Here is a 21,549-nt window from a genome sequence, read left to right as displayed (position 1 = left end):
CTGGACACTCACAGAGCTACCAAGTCTCACGCATTCTGCGTGAGACTCGAGCATTTAGGGTCTGTCTCACGATCTCACGCATCTGGTGAAGTCTGCAATTTGGGCCAAAAATGAGGAGCATAGCTCAAAGGATTAAAGTGATAGTTGCAATTAAAGGTATATTTCCCTTTTGCCTTTCAAAATTAGTAAAAAATAGTCACTAAATTAAAGAATTATGCACCAGATCGCATCATTAAAAGCTAATAATTTAAAAAAAGCTCCCTACCATGGGAGTGGGACACCCTCCTCGTTCGCGTGCGCATGCGCGCGAGCGCCGAGACGCCGAGTCATAAAAATCTCACTCATAAAAGTTTTTTGAACTTGGCATCTCTGCACTCATTGTGAACATACAACTTCCTGCATTGAGAAAGTATAGTGTCCAGGGCCCTTTTCATGAAACTTGTTATGAGTGCCAAATTGCAATTATAGCTGTTGTAATGAAATCCTTACATGATTGGATTGGCGCAGAACAAATTTGTCACAGAAATGTGGTAGTTAATGTCACAGATAACAAGTTTTGACTTTGGACCCCTGATTAAGAATATTGTTAACAGGTTCCATACTTTAGTTGCTAAAATTTTTTCAGTTACCCCTTTTTCCTTTAATAGCAATGTTCTAAACTGTTTTGGCATTGTGATATTGTTATGCCCTAAAATTGAAATCAATATTTTCTTGATTTACCCTTGACTTCAACAAACCTCAATTATAAGGCTTTACATTGTTTCATTAGGTGATCATATTCGTGTCAGGTGGTCGCGTTACCTACTTTTCGTGAATAACATGGCCTAATATACAAAGAGTTGGGTAAGCAGAGACTCCATACCCTCCCATTTTCGACTGGCGATCTCCCGCTGAAAGCCCATTTTCGCAAAATCTCCCGTTCTCCCGATTAAGATTTGATTTCTCCCGCCCTGGCTCTGTGTCTCCCAGTGGAAAGGATTTCTTACTTATTGCTATCGTATGTTGAAAAAATAAGCCTTAGATAGCACCAGAGAACATCTAAAACCCTAGGAACTTCGCGCTTCGCACACATCAACTTGGAGTCTCCCGTCTGTTAGGGGTTTCGGGCGGGAGAATCTCCAGATCAGAAGGTGCTTAGGGTTGGAGTCTCTGGGTAAGGTCAGGTCATTGAATGCAAAGTATGCTGCTTCCAGCCACCCAAGAAAGGGTATGTGATTGCAGTCTGATTAGTAAAACTTTTTTTTTTCAATGTTTTTATTGAAGAAAACACATGACATACAAACAAGAACAAAACACTACATGCATTATAATATGATACAAAATATCAAACAAGGCCTGACATTAAAGACCTAATAAAATGGTTTGGACATTTTTTTCTTAATGATGTAATAATATTAAATGTTAAATTCTAAGTAATTCTATGGTCGTGCGGGGTTTTTTTACTGTTCTAAATTTTGTTCTACATTTGTTAACATAATGGATGCAATTTCCTCGGTTTTGGAAAACTTTCTATACTTTGGCACTATCACTTCTAAATTGTGATGACGTCTAAGAACAGAGTCGTCGATATTGATTGTCTGGTTGATAGCCAGTGAACTAGCAAGGCTATGCTAGTGCAGCACAGCGACAGCCGGCCGGCGGCTAGCGCTGGCAGGGGAGCGAGCTAGCGAGCGCATAGCAGGCGCTGCACTATTGTCATTGGCTAAGCCTTTAGACAAAAGAATATTTAATGAATTGTATCAGATTTAATACTGCCAATAATACAGATTACAACTGTGGTACGCTTGGATATCCATAATTTTTGGCAAACTCGTGAAATAGGCCCCACCACTGCGTACGTGTCTGTACTAATACTACGGCGACTGGCCTGTTTAAATACTCGTGAATTCAGCCCCACCGTGTGGCGTTCATCGGTAGGTAAGCACGGCGGTGGGGTTGCCTTCCATAGTCAATACTCGTGAATGCGGCGAAAATGACTTCCTAATATGTCCCTCGACTAATTTTACGGCCAATTTAACCATAAATACAACCCTACCTAACCCTAAACCCTAGGACCTACCCTTTGCTTGCTATAAACACACGGGTACGGTGCACGCGCACTGCGGTGGGGCCTATTTCACAATAGCCCCACCACCACTGCGTGTCTGTACTAATACTACGGTGACTCGCCTGCTTTATAGGCCTAAACCTACTCGTGAATTCAGCCCCACCATGGCGTTCATCGGTAGATAAGCATGGCGGTGGGGCTTCCTTCCACAGTATGATTTGTAGCATAAAACAAAAACTACTCGACCAAAATTGACGATCATTCTTGGTATCGTTTTTCTTAGAGAATGGCGCATCTAAATTACTGATAACAAATATTGCAGAAACTGACCATGGGAAACTGGTTAGGCCTTTTTTTTTTTTTTGGAGCCACGACCCACCCTGTACGAACATATCTTTCTAGAGTGTAACCTCTGTACTTCTCGTATTCCAAACAGGCTTTTGCTAAACAATCAGATCACAGATGCGGTGTGGCTAGCTGGGGCAAAATTAGCCCATAAAAGCTTTATACGCGTGTCTTCAAGGGGACTCATCGAAAAGAGCCCATATCACGGGATGAAAACCGTTCAAATTGATATACAGAGAGAAATAACACTTAACAAAGAATAAGAAGAGAAGATGATGGAATCATAAAAAGGGAAAATGATGATTGACAAAGGATAAAAGGGGAGGAAAGATGGAAGATGAGATGAAATAGAACAATACTGTAAATAACATAAGGGGAGGAACAGTGGGAAAATATGACAAGATAATATAAAACATAAATGACATATCATAGGGAAAAGGATAAAGATTAACAAGGTATAGCTCAAGGTGTATAACTCCGTGCAGACATTGCCTTACCTCAAAGATATGTAAAGAAAAATGAACTCTTGTCAGTAAGTTAGAAAATTGGTGTGTTTATCTGTTTTTTTGAACAATTCTATTAAATGGTACCATTGATGACTATTATGTACAAAAAAAACAACAACTTCAGTCTCCAAATTGCTTCATTGAACTGAAATCAGAATCAACCTAAGATGAGATAGGAATGGACAAAGAAAATGATGGGTAAGCTAAGATAGACAGCAAGGAAAGAAAAAGAAAGAGCTACATCCACACAGATTGGAAGCTCATCGCCCGAAAATAAAAACCAAGAACAGCTTTTCATTTACTATGATTTTTTTTTACACTGTAGACGTTCAAATTCTTGTTAACTATCAAATAATAACAAAGAATCAAGTCAATGCTATTAAATTTCAGTATCAAGAAAAATTGAAGTTGCAACAAACGGAGACGCTATAAGGAGTACAAACACACAACTTAGGAAAGCAGAATGGTGAAAGTAAAAGAAACACACGCACACACAAAAAAAGTTAAGACTGATGTCAGAAAATACAGATTACGAATAAGTATAGGCCAACACGTACTGTAGGAATCTCCTCTTGTAAACAAAGCTTTCAGAAGCAATGTCTATAATGAATATTAGCCCCTCCGTCCACTTTGAATCATGATTTTTAGGTTAGCCTGAGGGTAAAAACATTAAATGTATCTCCATAACAGTTATTAGTCATTCATGAATTCCAATACGAATTGGATCTTGGACACGACACATCTTTGCTGCATTGTTTAAACAATTGGGATCCCCATTTTGAATGCTAGTGCCTTCATAATATTTGTGAATTCAGCACTCATTTTGTACCCTAGTAGTGTACAATTTGCACCATTCTCATAATTCCAATTTATTCTCCTGTTAGTTACCCAAACCATTATTTTTTGAAATATTTAAATCATTTTTCACCAAAAGCATATTGCTCAAACAATGTTTTGATACAAGGCATATGTTTATTGCAGGCCGATAATGGATATGGATGCTGTTTTCAATTTGTCTCCTTGAAGACACCATACAGTATTCTGGGACTACTAATTTCGCCACAGCAAGCCGCACTGCGCCCGCGACCTGCCTGTTCAGTGAAAGCACACTGACATATGCATAAATGCAAAAGAGTATCCTGATATTTGGAATAGAGTTACATATCACAAGTGGGTTTAACCAGGTTTAAAAAGGACCAATTACTGGGAATTAAAGTTATATTTGCGACAGGACAATAGCAAAACCATGTTTATCTCTATGTAAAATATCAAAATAAAAATTGCCTGTATCTTCACAGTTATCCTTAAATTGGGTATGATTATGTAGTTCTGTCAAATATCCATGAACACAGGCCATCTCCAAAAACAAGCCCACAAAAAATAAACATGTTTCAGTCGTGTTTCATGACGTGTATAAATTTCCATGATCGTCATGATCACCAAAACAAGCAAACACATGAACTAACAAATACTAAACAAACCTGTTTCAATTAACTGAAATGCACACTTACAGGGGATGGCTACTTTTACCAAACTGATCAATGGGAATCAGTGGGAATGCTGAGAGGTGATTGTTGCAATCCTTGATCATCCTCCAGCATTCCCACTGATTCCCACTGAACAGTTACTAGCCATCCCCTTTAATGTTCAAGTGTATGATACAGAACTGTATATCCACGAGCAGGGATGAGGTGGGATTGTTAGTTTAATATATTTCATACAAGTGGCTTTGTCCCACCAAAACATTGTCTATGTCCTTGGTTTGCAGACACACTGCAATGAGAACTGTACAGCTACAATGTAGTGCAGGCACTGTGCTAGTGTGTCTGAATTATCACATTCCACTCACTGAACCCTCTGCGGATTTGGCAGTTGGCTAGGTCTTGACCTTTTCTGACCCATGCACTGATGGACATAGGCCAGACATCGTTCCACACTTTCTATCCCCACAATATAAATCCTCTGAAACCAGCATGTATAGGCCTATGTTGCTCATCGTGAACATGGCCATTTGAAGAAGAGCACTCGCCATAAGATGACGACTGTGATAAGAGAACGGTGTCCTGACTCACAAATATTGTTAAACGGATTTCATAGTAGTTTGTACAACTGTAAGTCTATCCAATATTCTCTTGTAAACTGTTCACTTCACAGGATGTGGCCAGTGGTGCACTGGATGGTGATCATGCAATGATTAGGAGCTGTGCCTGTGAATAAACATTTCGATTGAGTGTCCAGAACTATATCCTTTTTTGAGTTGTGAGCATTTGACTTACTTGTGTTTGTCAATGACGTTATTTGGACTGTACGTATTAAATGTTTGTGCGATACCTGGTACTGGCCCTATAACTTTATATAGCTTTCTTCTGATCAATATGCATGCAGGCCCGTAGCCAGGGGGGGTGCGTCGGGTGCGTACGCACCCCCCCCCCCCCAAATTCTGAAAGGTCCACTTTTTCATAATAACGGTTTTTAGCAATTCTCAAGATAACAATCCAAATAAATATAAAGACACATTATATGCTACGTAAATTTGGAAGAGTACGTTTAACAATGTTAAAAATAATTGTACGAAACCCTTTTGTTGTATGAACCATCGGATCGTCCCCATGCACACAAACACAAATGTTATGTATCAATTTGTGTGAGCTATTATTATATTGGCACTGCATGCCATGGCCCTTGGCGCGTGTGACCGGTGTTTTTTTTTTCCACTGGTCGCCCGAGTACGTGCGATTCGTGGATGACATTGAGGTTGACACTTGCATTTTTTCACAGGAACAGAGGTAAGTGGATGAAAATCTAATATCCTCAAGTTTACATATATGATAAAAATTAAAGAAATTTCCTCGAAATTACTATAATCGAAAACCTGAGACATTTTATATCTACGTCTCACAAAGATATAGTACATGTATATATAAGTACATGTTGGCATGATAATGCCTGGGGATAGATTATTATGTCAACTATTTTCCATTATGAATGCATGCTCCAATCAAATTTTGAAAAGGTGGTCATGAATTAGCATTTCTTAGAATTAGAATTAGAATTAGATCAGGAGAGACAAAACAAAATGAAAGGCCTGTCTTACTCCAGTTCTCTATTAGTTATACATTTTCTCATGTTGTGACAGTTCGATTGGTTCTCATTTTGAAGTGAGCCAAAACCTAAGAACATTCTCACTTATAATTTCCAAAGAGTATTATGCAGGCACGCAAACTCAATTTAGTTGTATTTCATTTAAATGTAATGGGTAAGAGGGTATGAGAGAGAATGGAAAGTGCTGAGCTATGAAGTAAAATGGCAAAGTAAAAAGCTTGTCAGATAGTATTACAAAAGCCTGAATATTGCAAGAGCTCCGGAGTAAAAACAGTCAGGGAAAAACCCTATGTATGATAACATTGTGAGAGCGTTAGACTGCATTGTGACGCGTCGTTATTTAATTTACATTCTTTATTCATATTTTTCATAAAAAACACAGGTTATGAGCCGGATTGGGTTAAAATTCTCACTTACTGCTTTGTAGAAGTGTGAGTCAACAGTATCACACAGTACTTCAAGACGTATTAGTACAAACGATTTCTTGAGCCTGCACCGTTTCAGGCTCTGTTCTGGATACGGCGGTAGAAACTCATTCTTTTTTGTTGTTTATTTTATCATTATTTACTAATCTCTTTTCTAACTTACAGGTAGCGGATTTCTTTGCAGGCCAAATTCGGAAATGTACTGTTGATTGTTACTTATACATTTTCTCATGTTGTGACAGTTCTATTGGTTCTCATTTTAAAGTGAGCCAAAACCTAAGAACATTCTCACTTATAATTTCCAAAGAGTATTATGCAGGCACGCAAACTCATTTTAGTTGTATTTCATTTAAATGTAATGGGTAATCTATTGAGGGTATGAGAGAGAATGGAAAGTGCTGAGCTATGAAGTAAAATGGTAAAGTAAAAAGTTTGTCAGATAGTATTACAAAAGAAACTCATTCTTTTTTGTTTGTTTATTTTATCATTATTTACTTATCTCTCTTTTAACTTAAAGGTAGTGGATCTCTTTGCAGCCCAAATTCGAAAATGCCTAGAGACAGCTAGTAACCAAATATGCTACTATAATTTAATAAATAAGAAATAACTATTCCAGTATGTATCTTAGTGTGCACAGTAAGACAGATCAAATCAAATAGGAAAACATATGAGCACTAAGCCTGAGGTCTGAATTTGCACTCAACTTCTTCCAAAGGCTAACGGATGTTTAATTTTTGAATTTCACTGACCTCCAAATTTCACAAAGAAAACCTTCTTAGCATGATGGTTAATATGACATTTGACTGATATTGGAGATGTTTGCGAATCGGATCTACTACCTTTAATATTATTAAATCTAAAATGATTATTTGAAAGTTCGGAAATGCTGGAAATATCCTACCACAAGGAGGCAAAATATAAATGGTTCACATTTACAATTCATTTTGTTTTAAAAATTTTCTTATTTATTTTCGTTTTTGACAAACTCGCATACCAACGGCTGATATACTGTATAGTAAAGTGAATGTTTCATCTTCCAAACAGCATCCAATGGGATGGAAAACTCCAACTGAAAGGTGGACACCGTGACTATACTCGCTAAAGAAAACGCGTAATAGGGGTCGTTTTTTCTCACGGATTAGATGGAAAGTGTGATGTACGAGCGTATATAATCAAAGGGTATCAAAAAGGCCGAAATTTGGGAAAATGGTGTATTGTTCAATCATGATGAAGTACTTCTTTAGGGTGCAGGAAACATTTAAGGAATACTTGTTTTTAAGGCCCGAAAAAATCATATGATCATTACTCGTTTAGGGGCCATTTTGAAAGTCCATGTATGAGCATGGTGTCTACCTTTTGATTGTCGCTACCCCTCCCGGGACAGTATCAAAGGACCGGCAATCCCCCCTTCCTTTAAAAATCCTGGCTTCAGGCCTGCTAACGCGGGTATACAATAGAAAAAATAAAAGTTAAAACAACACCATGAAAATCACTATTCTCAATTTTGCGGCGCGCTATGCGCGCAGAGTCTCGAACACAATTAAACTTTGCAACTTCCTGGCAAAATGAGTTTTTACTATTTCCTAGATGAAATACCGTAACGCGATTGCATGCAACAGACAAAAATACAAATTTCCTCGAGACTTTAAAACGTCATTAAAACAGTCCAAATTCACAATTTGTGGCGCGCTTTGCGCGCAAATTCTTATTCAACTTTTGTAGTTCGGTCGTCCAAAGAATATATATCTATATATATATATATATATATATATATATATATATATATACATATATATATATATAATTGTGTGTGTGTGTGTGTGTCATCATTGGTATTGGTACCGAAGGTCCGTTTTTTTAGTGACCGCACCCCCCCTTGAAAAATCCTGGCTACGGGCCTGTGCATGCAGGAATGTTGTTGCAAAATATTACATTGATTGTGTACTGGTAGTTACAGTTCTTGCTTTACCATTACACGTAAATTGCATTACATGATAATGTTCCACTTCATGTGCATGCTGTGTAGTGTGCAAAATATTCAAACTTGTTACGCATAATGCAAAGCCTAGCACATACAAACTTTGCATGTGCAAGGCCATGTATGGATAATTACATGTACAATGTATGTATGTTCACACACTCACACACACACCACAAGCGGGACTATCTATCAATAGCCGAATACAATCCAGTTCTCAGGTGCGCTATAGAAAATATAGGAGAAGCATAGGCCTAAATGCTGCGTTTATCATCTTTCCGCGAATTACAAAAAGGCTTTCCATGCATACCCACTATCAAAAGTCGTTTCCAAAGCCCTGTGATAAACGTCTTCCAGAAAAGTTGCGTTTATTGATTCATAGCAAATAGTAATCATAGCTAGGCTAAGAGGGTGTATACTCTCGCGATATCGCACAAAAATGGATGTACAAATGTAGTACGCCATTGGGCCTCACATGGAGCCCAACGGCGGCCATTTTAGTAATGAAACCGCAAGCTTCATAACACGTGAGCCTATGGAGGGAATCCTACCTTCCTTTCATTTTCTTCATTTTAAGGAGACACATCACAGCGGTAAAACTGCGTATCAGGCTTCAAAATATCAGCAGAAGTATATTTTCTGTTGATACATTAAAAAAATTTGAAGTAATGTCACTACTTTTCAATCTGTAGTGCATCAAAGTTTGTGTTTGAGCTGAGAAACGCCATCTATCTCTTTCTCTCTTGTTTTCATTGTCTTTTACGGGCAATTCCATAATTACAAACGTACATTTCGTACACTTTAAAAAGCTCTAACAACTAGACTTGATTTCATTCACAAGATTTGATACTTTTAATTTCTAACACCCATCTCGAAGGTAAAGTGATCACAAAATTATATTCAATATGATCAATACTTTGACCTTGATATGATGAAAATAGGGCCGTTACAGACGTACTTGCATGAGTTGAAATTTCTGACATTGGAATGTAAAGTGGAAAACTCTGTGAATTGTGGGGTACTTTCCAGCAAATTCATTCTTTTCATTTCAATTAGATGTTAAACACCCCAAAAGTGCAGAAATTAAGAATTTTTTTTTTTTAAATTAGCAATTAATTGCACCCTTTTTGTGTTACGGACGTACAGTATTTTACAGACGTAGAAAATTTCCATTACAGACGTACGTTTTGAAATCGTTATTAATTTTATTATTTTAATGGATTTATTTTAAGATCCCTTTACCAGAATTCAGTGACTTCTCATGCTGTAGGGTCTTAATCTTAATAATTTGAGATGACAATCGCATTTTTTTACTGAAATCTGCAAAAACCTTCCCCAAATCATCACCTTGCATACAGTTCATGCTTCACTGAGCAACAGGATGATTACATTATCCAAAGAAATATCCTTTCATGGTAAATTAGCTTGTCAGTTGATCATGTTGTAGCCTATTTCATTTTGACAAACACATTATTGTCTAGAATATTAATTTGTAGAAAAGAAATTAATTCAATATTGGAATCAGATTTAACTAATACCACATATAACTATCTAGGGATCCATTACTCATGTATGCAGTACACACAAAGCAGTGCAGAAATGGTTTGCGCCACACATGAAAAATTGATGGTGTAGGCCTACTATATTTTGCAAGCATTTCAAACAAAATCCTTTCAAACATATCTGAATTGTAGACTCTATACCTGATCAAAGTTTTGAAATAAATAAAAAAATAGATACATTTGTACATAAAAACAAATTGACAGTAAACTATCATGATCACCAGAATAATAATCTTAATGTGGATTTTGAAAACATATCATGGTGTCCCTTGCTCTATGAATTGTGAGTATTCCAAAAATCTTCTATTTCTCAGCATGTTAAAAACAAAATTATACTGGTTTGTATGGTTAAAATTGAAGTAATAATTTCACTTTTTGGGGGTATTAAAAATAGTGTAACATGGAATGATTGAGATATTAATGGATGAAGGACATAATTTACAGAGCAAAGAGTTTGAATGCGAGTCCAAGACTCCAGCTACGTGTAAACTGACCACGATTGCCATCAACTGTTTGTAGTGTGATTTTTCTGGCAGTGTTTTTTTTGTGGGTTTTTTTTTTGTTTTTGTTTTTTTTAACGGAAAATATTTGATCTGGTGATCTGGTGACCACTTGCAGGATGCTTGACATTGATCCTGAGATTCCTGCCCTTAGTGCCCCTATTTAAAGAACCTCACCAGGAAATGTTTCCATGTGATATTCATCTGAAACACTAAATCCCCAACATTTACATCAAGTTTATCATTCACTGACGTGTCATCTTCAGGTTTCTCATCTAGACTGACAATGGAATCATAGATCTTAAACCTGTCTAATTGGACTTTCCTGTATTCTAAAGCATTCAATGGTACTTTTGATACTCACATTATGCTCCTTATATACTAGTAGGCCTAATGACTGTGTGAGCATTTGGTACAGGTACAGCTATTTGCAAATAGGGGTGCCTTTGAATCCAACTTCTCTCTCAGTTGATATCATTTCCTTTAGTAATCACATCTTTTGTGGGATTCTTAGTATTTCTACCTCATAGGTTGTTTGTGGGGTTGATGTAGCTGCCCGCCCATTTTACACATATGTCATGTATCTCCAAACTGCTTTTTTTTTCTTCTTTTTTTTTTTTTTTGCAGTACTCACTATCTTGTCCATCCACTGAGAACACACTTTCGTTGTACACCCTTACCATGACAAAAAGCCACTTTATCATTATCTGCATTGATAGTTTCCTTCTACTTTTGTATCAAGGAAGACTTGGCTTGAACTGGGTATGGGTACATCTGAAACCACATGGATTGTGGGTAGTTAAAGGTATTTTTTGTTTAATCCTAATCAAGATATGCTCCATAATTATGTAGATCTACATGTATAGATGTTTTGCTTGTGTTGTATAGCTCATCTGACACAGTAACAATGCTCTTTGTTTTACTCTCTGTCTCCTGATACATCGTGGCCAAAAGATGAGAGATCTATGCAATTTAGCATTTCCATATACTTTAGGTCTTTCTCGGAAATTTTGAATATGTGTGCAATGCGATTTACAAAACAACAACAAACAAACAAACAAAACAAACAAACACTGCTAATTAGTTTGATTAACAAGTATTCCAACTTAATCGTAATTATCAAGATGTTCTATGCTACCTTTCAATTAAATCACAAATAAACATCAGAAAATAAAATCAACAAATCAATCCTCATGAAATTGTAAAGCTCACATACAGTCACACTATATGTGTCTGTTACAGATGTACACTTTTTAACAATAATTGACTACTTAATTATTACAGAGCAGAAGTTTCTTTATGAGTGTTTCGGAAGAGGGTTATGACCTTGCTTTGCATTTAATTAGTGTGTTCTTCTTTACCGAGTGCTTAATTTGTAAAACTTAAAAAAAAAAACATTTTGTTTTTTTGTTACGGACATACATGGCCCAATGGGCTAAAATTAACGATTAGTACAGAGTAATTGCAAAGGTAAAATTGATTGTCACTGACTAATGTTTGTTCACTTATCTAAACTCTTCATACACAAAACCAAGAGTGATAATTTCACATTTACTGAAGGAAAATATGATGAAAACAATTAGAATAGCCTTTTGGAGATCAAAATGCACCTAACATTTTCTCTTGTTTGAAAAGGATTTTGTGATGTATGCCAGGTTTGCTTTTTGGCGAACCTGGCTGCCAGGTTCGCTTTTTGGCGAACCTGGCGGCAAGGTTCGCTTCTTGGCGAACCTGGCAGTCAGGTTCGCTTTTTGGTGAACCTGGTGGCAAGGTTCGCTTTTTGGCGAACCTGGCGGCCAGGTTCGCTTTTTGGCGAACCTGGCGGCCAGGTTCGCTTTTTGGCGAACCTGGCGGCCAGGTTCGCTTTTTGGCGAACCTGGCGGCAAGGTTCGCTTTTTGGCGAACCTGGCAGCCAGGTTCGCTTTTTGGCGAACCTGGCGGCCAGGTTCGCTTTTTGGCAAACCCGGCAGTCAGGTTTGCTTTTTGGCGAACCTGGCGGCAAGGTTCGCTTTTTGGCGAACCTGGCGGCAAGGTTCGCTTTTTGGCGAACCTGGCAGCCAGGTTCGCTTTTTGGCGAACCTGGCGGCCAGGTTTGCTTTTCGGCGAACCTGGCAGTCAGGTTCGCTTTTTGGCGAACCTGGCGGCAAGGTTCGCTTTTTGGCGAACCTGGCAGTCAGGTTCGCTTCTTGGCGAACCTGGCGGCAAGGTTCGCTTTTTAGCGAACCTGGCGGCAAGGTTCGCTTTTTGGCGAACCTGGCGGCCAGGTTCGCTTTTTGGCGAACCTGGCGGCCAGGTTCGCTTTTTGGCAAACCCGGCTGTCAGGTTCGCTTTTTGGCGAACCTGGCGGCCAGGTTCGCTTTTTGGCAAACCTTGCAGCCAGGTTCGCTCTTTGGCGAACCTGGCAGCCAGGTTCGCTTTTTGGCAAACCTTGCAGCCAGGTTCGCTTTTTGGCGAACCTGGCAGTCAGGTTCGCTTTTTAGCGAACCTGGCGGCAAGGTTCGCTTTTTAGCGAACCTGGTAGCCAGGTTCGCTTTTTGGCGAACCTGGCTGCCAGGTTTGCTTTGTGGCGAACCTGGCAGCCAGGTTCGCTTTTTGGCAAACCCGGCAGCCAGGTTCGCTTTTTGGCGAACCCGGCGGCCAGGTTCGCTTTTTGGCGAACCTGGCGGCCAGGTTCGCTTTTTGGCAAACCTTGCGGCCAGGTTCGCTTTTTGGCAAACCTGGCTGCCAGGTTCGCTTTTTGGCAAACCTGGCTGCTAGGTTTGCTTTGTGGCGAACCTGGCGGCCAGGTTCGCTTTTTGGCAAACCTTGCAGCCAGGTTCGCTTTTTGGCAAACCCAGCAGTCAGGTTCGCTTTTTGGCGAACCTGGCAGGGCAGCCAGCGAACCTGGCAGTCAGGTTCGCTTTTTAGCGAACCTGGCGGCAAGGTTCGCTTTTTGGCGAACCTGGCGGTCAGGTTTGCTTTTTAGCGAACCTGGCGGCCAGGTTCGCTTTTTGGCGAACCTGGCGGCCAGGTTCGCTTTTTGGCGAACCTGGCGGCCAGGTTCGCTTTTTGGCAAACCTTGCAGCCAGGTTCGCTTTTTGGCGAACCTGGTGGCCAAATTTGCTTTTTGGCAAACCTTGCAGCCAGGTTCGCTTTTTGGCAAACCCAGCAGTCAGGTTCGCTTTTTGGCGAACCTGGCAGGGCAGCCAGGGTTCGCTTTCTAGCGAACCTGGGAGCATCATTTTCAGTAGAAAATGCCATTTTTTGCACATTGATGGATCAATTTTTAACAAATTTTTCCCAAAATCGAGTGCTTTTTTGTAGACTGTTTCGGAAAGTCTCTTTTTAGTTTGGACTGGGTTATAGCTTCCATAGACACCTGTCCGGGTTTAACAGACAGGACTCGTCTTTTGAACAAGTGATGCATGGCAAAGATACAGCATCGAATTACAGTATGCCAACAGAACCTTGCATATAAAATTTGAATATCGGTGACGCCTTCATCAGTCAGTTTGGACAATACTTTCAATACAAGATGTAGACATTAATATTTTTACATGTATTACCAACACCTAGAAACCTAGAAGCACTTTGATTTTTAATAATACGCCCCACTGTGTCTGTTTATACAGAGAAACACCACATGCTGAGACCACACACAAAGTGGCTGGGACGGGCATAAATGTCATATGTACAATGTATGACTTTTGAGTGTGCAGGAACTTGTAACATACGTGTACTTGTAAACTGTAGGCACAGTTTATAACACATTCCACTTCTGGTGTGCTGTAAACATTGATGACCATTTAAAATTTGCAGAGTTTAGGGCACTTTGCAAGCCATACTGAGCCTAGGCTCAAAAGAAGCATAAATTAAGAGCACTGCAGGGGGGCCATTTCATGAAGCATTTTGTCCGACAACTTTGTAGGACAAATTTGCTCTCAGCCAATCAGTGGGGGGCAGGAGAAAGCTGGATGTTGAAGTTGCGACTTGTCACTTCTTGCCTTCCTTACATGCTCCTTATGTCATTTCCCTCCTCAACTCTCCTCTTTCTAGGCTCTTCTTTTGCCAAGCAACGATCCCTACAAGGATTACATACACCTTGGCCCGAATTCACGTAGGTGGTACAATGTTTGTCCATGGTTTAAACCATGGACAAAGACCGCAGTTTTGCATGGGGCGCCAAGTGTCGCACGGCCTATTTCATTACAAAATCAGTCATTTCATAAGTGAAATATTAACGATTTGTAACGAAATGACTGATTTCATGACAAAATAGGCCATGCGACACTTGGCGCCCTATACAAACTACGATCTTTGTCCATGGTTTAAACCATGGACAAAGATTTTCCACCTCTGTGAATTTGGACTTAGGTGTTTATACTGCAAACCTTTCTCCCTCATTTATTTCACCTTGTTAACTTTCCAGAAATGATAGCAATCACTTCTGTGGAGGTGATATACTTTGCATTTGTGTTATGGCACGATACAGTACTTCAAACTTGTAGACACCTGAAAACACACCGATAGATGTTGTAAAGTTTAGCACCCTTAGCCATGACTCGACAGAATACTGGAAAAACTACACACCAGTCAATGAAGAATCAAGTTCACTCTTGCTACTGTAAACAGGTTTTGCACACATACTTGAACTTTGACTCAATTTTGCATCTCCATTCTGTGGGTGTGTGCTTTGGTAGAGAGATAACCTTATGACCCTAATAATTCATGTGATAATACCTGTGTGGCTGTGCACATCATAGAAATTAACCACTGCTCTCTCTCTCTCTCTCTCTCTCTCTCCCTCTCTTTCTCTCCCTTTCTTTGTCTCTGTCTCTCTGTTTCTTTCTATATCTGAATTCCCTCTTTCATGCTTGCAAATCAGTTTGGTCACCAAAGTTGCATACACCCAAATTTTTCACGGGGCGTTAACCCTAAATTACCTGGGGGGGGGGGGGGGCTCGATGAATTCCACGACCATTCCGGCGCGCAAAATTTTTTGACCACGCCGTTCGCTGACTTTTTAATTTCAAGTCTCGCGCAACTTTTGAGACCAAATTTGTCGCGACCGGGCATACCGTTCCGAAGCCACGTTCCGAACCCATGCCCCTTCAAAAAACTTTCATCAACCCCAAAATTGCTCAAAAACGTGATTTTGTGTACAAAGTCAATACAAATTGTGTTTTTTCAATTAATTCATATTAAGATTCATATTTTTAATTTTAATGGCTGAAATCAATTTATTTTAGTGTAATTATGCTTCAAAAAACGTGTGTGACAAATTCTGTTGAAAAAACAAAACAAAAGTTTGAAAAAACAAAGAAATACATAAAGAATTGATAATACAATAAAAAACATAAGAAATTAATTTTGATACTGAAATCTTTTTTATGCACAAATGTTCGGAATGTCACTAGGAATATCTACACCAAAAATTAGCATTCCATAAGCTTTTATAAGCCAATTACGGACGAAGATGAGTTTTTTGCGTATATATTATTTGCATAATTAATTGATTTAAAATAGAAAATGCAAATTTTTTGAAAATTTAACTTAACAGTCTTGTAGATTACATCCGGCCTTATGTTCATGCAAAATTTTGCGGCAATCGCGAGATCAACGGCCGAGATCTGAAGGGGGGGGGGGGGGACCATAATGGCCTCCCCCCCCCCCCCCCCAGGAATTCAAGCTCGCTAAATAGCCCAGGTAAGTTAGGGTTAAGAGTGCTCTAGGAGCACTCCTGAGGGGTCTAGGGCAACTACCCCCTGGGCAATTACCCCGGACCCTTCCCCTGGCCCTAATCCTAATCCTAATCCTGAACCTAATCCTAACCCAAACCCAAACTCCTAACACTAAACCTAACCCTAACCCTAATCTTAACTCTAACCTTACCATTAACCAGTATTTAGCCGGGGGGTAATTGCCCTCTGGGGGTAATTGCCCGGATACGCTCCTGAACCCCTCTGAGCTCTGTATGAACAGACAGTGGGGGCATTTCATGAAGCGATTTGTAAGATTTTTTTGTCTGACAAACAAAGCTACTGCAATCCTTGCATCTGATTGGCTGAGAGCAAATTTGTCCTACAAAGTTGTCGGACAAAATGCTTCATATATCATTGGAAGGAGAAAGATGAAGTAGAAGGAAGGAGGGAGAGGGAGGAGTTTAAAGGTAGGGATACCTTTTACAGACCTCCCAAAATGCAGCAAAACATTAAATATGAACCTCAGGGGACTTGTTTAGGCCACTGCTTAGAAATTTGGAAGTCAACAGTTATCTAAAATTTGAATAATGCACAAAACTCAACTATTCAGTAGTTCTGTGTGTCAGCCACACTTGAGCCTTTTTGTTGCATTCTTCTGTATTTGTGATCTATAAACACAAATCTAAAAGTACAAGAGCTGATGTAATAACATATAGAGTGTGTGGCAAGAATGTATATAGAAATGTTTGGAAGTGTTGATGAACTTTCTTCACAAAATATACATGATGGACACACATGCAGTACATGGGTCTGCAAAGGTAGCCTAGTAATGTGCTGGAATTTACGGTGAGCCCCGAAAACAATTCAATTCAAAATCTAACGGTAAAAAAATGTACTAAATGTTACCTTCCACTTTCAATACTTTATGGGAGTTTCTAAAATGATACTCTCTTCAACATACCACTGTGTTTACACAACTCTTAATTTAAGGCATGCAAATGGGATTCCCTACCTTTAAGGTTGGAAAATTATGGAGATAGGAGAGAGAAGTGAAGATTCATGAAACCATTGGAGAGAAACAAAGTCAGGGAACAATGTGGACTAGAAAGCGTATGGCACACAAAATCAAAACAATGAAAGGATGAATAAATCAGGAAGGAAAGAAGTACACGTAAGTCAAGGAGAGATGAGAGTATAGAGTAAGAGAGATAAAACAGAGAGAGTGGGAGATGAGAGTATAGAGTAAGAGAGATAAAACAGAGAGAGGGGGAGATGAGAGTATAGAGTAAGAAAGATAAAACAGAGAGAGGGGGAGATGAGAGTATAGAGTAAGAGAGATAAAAGAGAGAGAGGGGGAGATGAGAGTATAGAGTAAGAGAGATAAAAGAGAGAGAGGGGGAGATGAGAGTATAGAGTAAGAGAGATAAAAGAGAGAGAGGGAGAGATGAGAGTATAGAGTAGGAGAGATAAAACAGAGAGAGGGGTAAAAAAGAGAAATGAAAGCTAAGAGAGTGAAAGGGAAGGAAAGGGAGGGGGTAGAGTGGATCCCAGCAATTAATGCTGTGGAGAAGAAAAAAACAATTGGAGTTATGTCCTGAAAAAGTTTCCTGTGGCAAAGAGGAGAAGAGAATGTTATGAAGTTGAAGGGGACGGCTAGTAACTGATCAGTGGGAATGCTGGGGGATGATTGTTCCAATTCTTGTGGGATTCATTTAAGAGTACATTATATATCTATTGTTGAGTGAAAATTATTTGCTTCAGAATGGTCTCATATTCAAGTTATGTGCAGTTTAATGTTTCCAGGTTAGCATGCCTGTACAGTGACGGGGCAATAAACTGCACATTACTTGAATATGAGACCATTCTGAAGCAAATAATTTTCACTCAACAATATATATAATGTACTCTTAAATGAATCCCACAAGAATTGGAATAATCATCCCCCAGCATTCCCACTGATTCCCACTGATCAGTTACTAGCCATCCCCTTTAAAGTGTAGTCCTGAGGGGAGAGGGCACTGAGTATTACCCTCTAAAGGAACTGTAAAATACTCAAATGGTCCTGAAAAGGAAAGTTGGGTTGTAAAGAAGCAAGAAATAAAGAAGAATTAACGAGGTATTGAAATGAAAGGAACAGACCATAGTAAAGAGAGAGAAAGAAATGGAGTGAAAATGACCGAGCAAGAGCATAACTTAAAGGGGAAGGCTAGTAACTGATCAGTGGGAATCAGTAAAAATGCTCGGAGGTGATTGTTCCATTCCTTATGGGATTCATTCAAGAGTTCATTGTATATCTATTGTTATGTGAAAATGATTTGCTTCAGAACGGTCTCATATTCAAGTAATGTGCAGATTAATGCTCCGTCACTGACCAGGGACGCTAACCTGGAAGCATTAAACTGCACATTACTTGAATATGAGACTATTCTGAAGCAAATCATTTTCACACAACAATAGATATACAATGAACTCTTGAATGAATCCCATAAGGATTGGAACAATCATCTCCCAGCATTCCACAGAAAGTCCACTGATTCCCACTGATCAGTTACTAGCCTTCCCCTTTAAGATAGAACAAGAGACCTAGTTATAAGAATAAATAAGATACTCAGAGAATCTGCCCGAAACGTCAAGTTCTCCGAGGATCAGCATCAACAGTGACATCAGCATAGACATTTATTGACTTCCCAAACTTTACTCCTAGTCTTAGGTTCCATCAGCATCATTATCATCAGCATTTCGCTCCATCACTACCAACACTTCCCCCATTCATCATCAGGAGAAACTTCTACCACGATGTTGTCATGGCAACAGGAGGCCATACCTTAGAGTATCTCATACACATATTCTCTCGTGGAATGCGGTACTGGTTGAAACGGAGGAAGCCGTTGTCTATGTTTCCATATCCAAACTTTGGTCCAATGTCCCCAAGCTCAACTCCTGAAATTGAGATAAAAACATTTTGTCAAAAGTAGATTTTACCCCAATAATGTAAGAAATCTGAACATATTTTTTTCACATATATCATCTATGTAAAGCCTGGACATATCTAATACTGTAGCATAAACATACAACAAACCATGAGAATAATAGTTAAGCAGAGTGATGATGAACATTCTCAAAACTTAGCAAAATTTTTAGCAACAGAACCTACATGTAAGTATTACTTTTGTATGAAAGATTATTCCCCCATAGAAAAACTATAGCTTTAAAGAACTAGAACAGTCTAAACAATTAGCTGAACAAGAAGTAAAAAGTCCAACTAAGTAAAACATCTACAACCATGATACCACTAGAATTATCCCATTAATTGTACAGAATTTGTAAGCAGTAATCATTCAGTTTTACATTGTGATATATGTGATTAATTGTTGGATGAGGGAAACTGAGATCCCAGGTCGATGTGTGTCTAGTCACATGATACAGGTTTAGTTGCTATAGGGACAGAATCTTCCATACCAGGATGGGGGAGGTGAGTTTCCAGACTCCTGAGGGGAACCATAAACATGTGAACCCCTTTCTTACTCCCTCCTGTGTATAGCTGGGCTGCAACAATGGCATGGGTGGCAGTCTTTCCCACTGTACACAACATGAAAACATCAGGTAATCATGACTTAAGTAGTGTCTTGTTTCATCAATTTGAACATAGCGAGAGACAGCATGGTCAGTTGCCTTTTGACTTCATTGTTACCCGTTGAGGACGGACTGATTTTGCTATAACACATATTTAACATAGACACTTGGCCGAGTATACTCAAGATTCCTCTTCAACGAGTTAAAAGTACATGGAACCACGATTCAAGAGGGCGCTGCTGAATGGTCTCATACTTATGTATCTGATATGTTCCAAATTTATACGAATAAAACCAATTGCTACATGGATGGCTGAAATAATGTCAATCTAAGTTGGTCTCTTGATTTGCTGCTATTTTTAGCTGGTCCCTCCTACTAAATATTATCATGGTTCCTTGAAAGACAAGGTTTTCATGCTAGCCAGCAGAGCAAACTTGTGTGTAAATACTGTGATCTACTTTGCTTGACAGTTAACTACACTTGTACAGTAGCTTTACATCGTTGAACTTTATTGTATAAATGATGGCTATCATCACACCATCTAACAGTGCCCTCCTGAATATTGACGAGAAAGCCTTTCATGGGACAAATACAGTGTACAATGTACATGTTATTGTAGGCCTACATTCTAATACATGAAAAAAAAAAGAGATAAATGTTATGAAGAATACCTTCAATGATTTCAAGGATTCTAGTACTTTCAATAAAACAATGTGAAATCACGAAAAATGGGGCACATGGGGCATAGATAAAAACTTGGCCCCCGTGTGTTGAATCTTACAGGCTCTCATGCACTGAGAGTATCAGAAATGCTAGATACTGCGCATTATAAAGGTACTTAATTATCATCATTATCATTATTAGTATTATCATTATTTCCATTACTATTATTGTCATTATCATTATTTTTAATATTATTATTTTTCATTATTATTATTATCATTATTATTATTATTATCATTATTATTATTATTATTATTATTATTATTATTATTATTATTATTATTATTAATATTATTATTATTATTACACGTAACTTCCCTGCTCAGTCTCTTTCCTGACAAGGTCCAGTGTGTGTTAGAAATCAAATGCCATACAAACTACTATGTGAAATGTTCACAGAAAACCTGTGCAATGTTCTTGGTTCAGGGAGTAGTGTGCATAAAAATATGCCAGTGCAGCCTGTTCCACTAGCCTGGTGTACCCCACTAGATACTGTAAGATCACTTCTCTGGGTGGCTGAACGTCCCGTGAACATGACATGCATTATGGAACATCAGTGTCATTCCCTCTTAACCTTTCCTTCACCACTAGATCATGATAAATACTTGTAGTTGTACATTACACCTCGCTAAATACATGCCACAGAATGTATTCAGATTATGCAGCTACAGTACGGTGATTTCCAACTTTTACTGATAATGAACAAAGATTGACAATACCCAAGTCAAAAAATATAAATGGTTATAAAATGAAAACAAAGCAACGGAAATAGTTACAGTTTCCAGGCCACCACTTCATAGAAGTCAGAGTTGGGGAGTGAAGCTCAAACTCCTGAGTCGTTGGGTCATAGGTCGCTGTGGTCTCTAGGCCCCTCAGGAATGTTCCTAGCAACAGTCATCAGAAGACAAAGATAATAAAGGGATGGTACAGTATTGGTGGAGATGAGAATTGGGCTTTTAACTTTTTACGAGATACCAAGAAAACACTTATGATATTGTACAGAGCATACCATTTTAAGAGAAATTCAAAGTTTATTTGATGAAAATCGGGTTTGGAATGACTGAAACATCCAAAAACAAAGTAAAACAAAGCAATCGTAATAAAGTG

General features: G+C 38.8%; 1 protein-coding gene across 1 annotated transcript in view; it reads right to left on the bottom strand.

Moving 5' to 3' along the window:
* LOC140240195 (peroxisomal acyl-coenzyme A oxidase 1-like) overlaps positions 1-21,549 on the bottom strand; it is a 51,644-nt gene that overhangs the window by 16,857 nt on the left and 13,238 nt on the right. The window contains exons 4-6 of the mRNA XM_072319991.1: positions 21,219-21,326; positions 19,606-19,725; positions 18,971-19,086 (exon numbers count right to left, since the gene is read on the bottom strand). Coding sequence (XP_072176092.1) covers positions 18,971-19,086; positions 19,606-19,725; positions 21,219-21,326 — 344 coding nt within the window. The remainder of the gene's footprint in view (positions 1-18,970; positions 19,087-19,605; positions 19,726-21,218; positions 21,327-21,549) is intronic.

This window comes from Diadema setosum, chromosome 16 (genome assembly GCF_964275005.1).
Source record: "Diadema setosum chromosome 16, eeDiaSeto1, whole genome shotgun sequence".
Lineage (NCBI taxonomy): Eukaryota > Metazoa > Echinodermata > Echinoidea > Diadematoida > Diadematidae > Diadema > Diadema setosum.
This window is presented reverse-complemented; position numbering and strand designations above follow the sequence as displayed.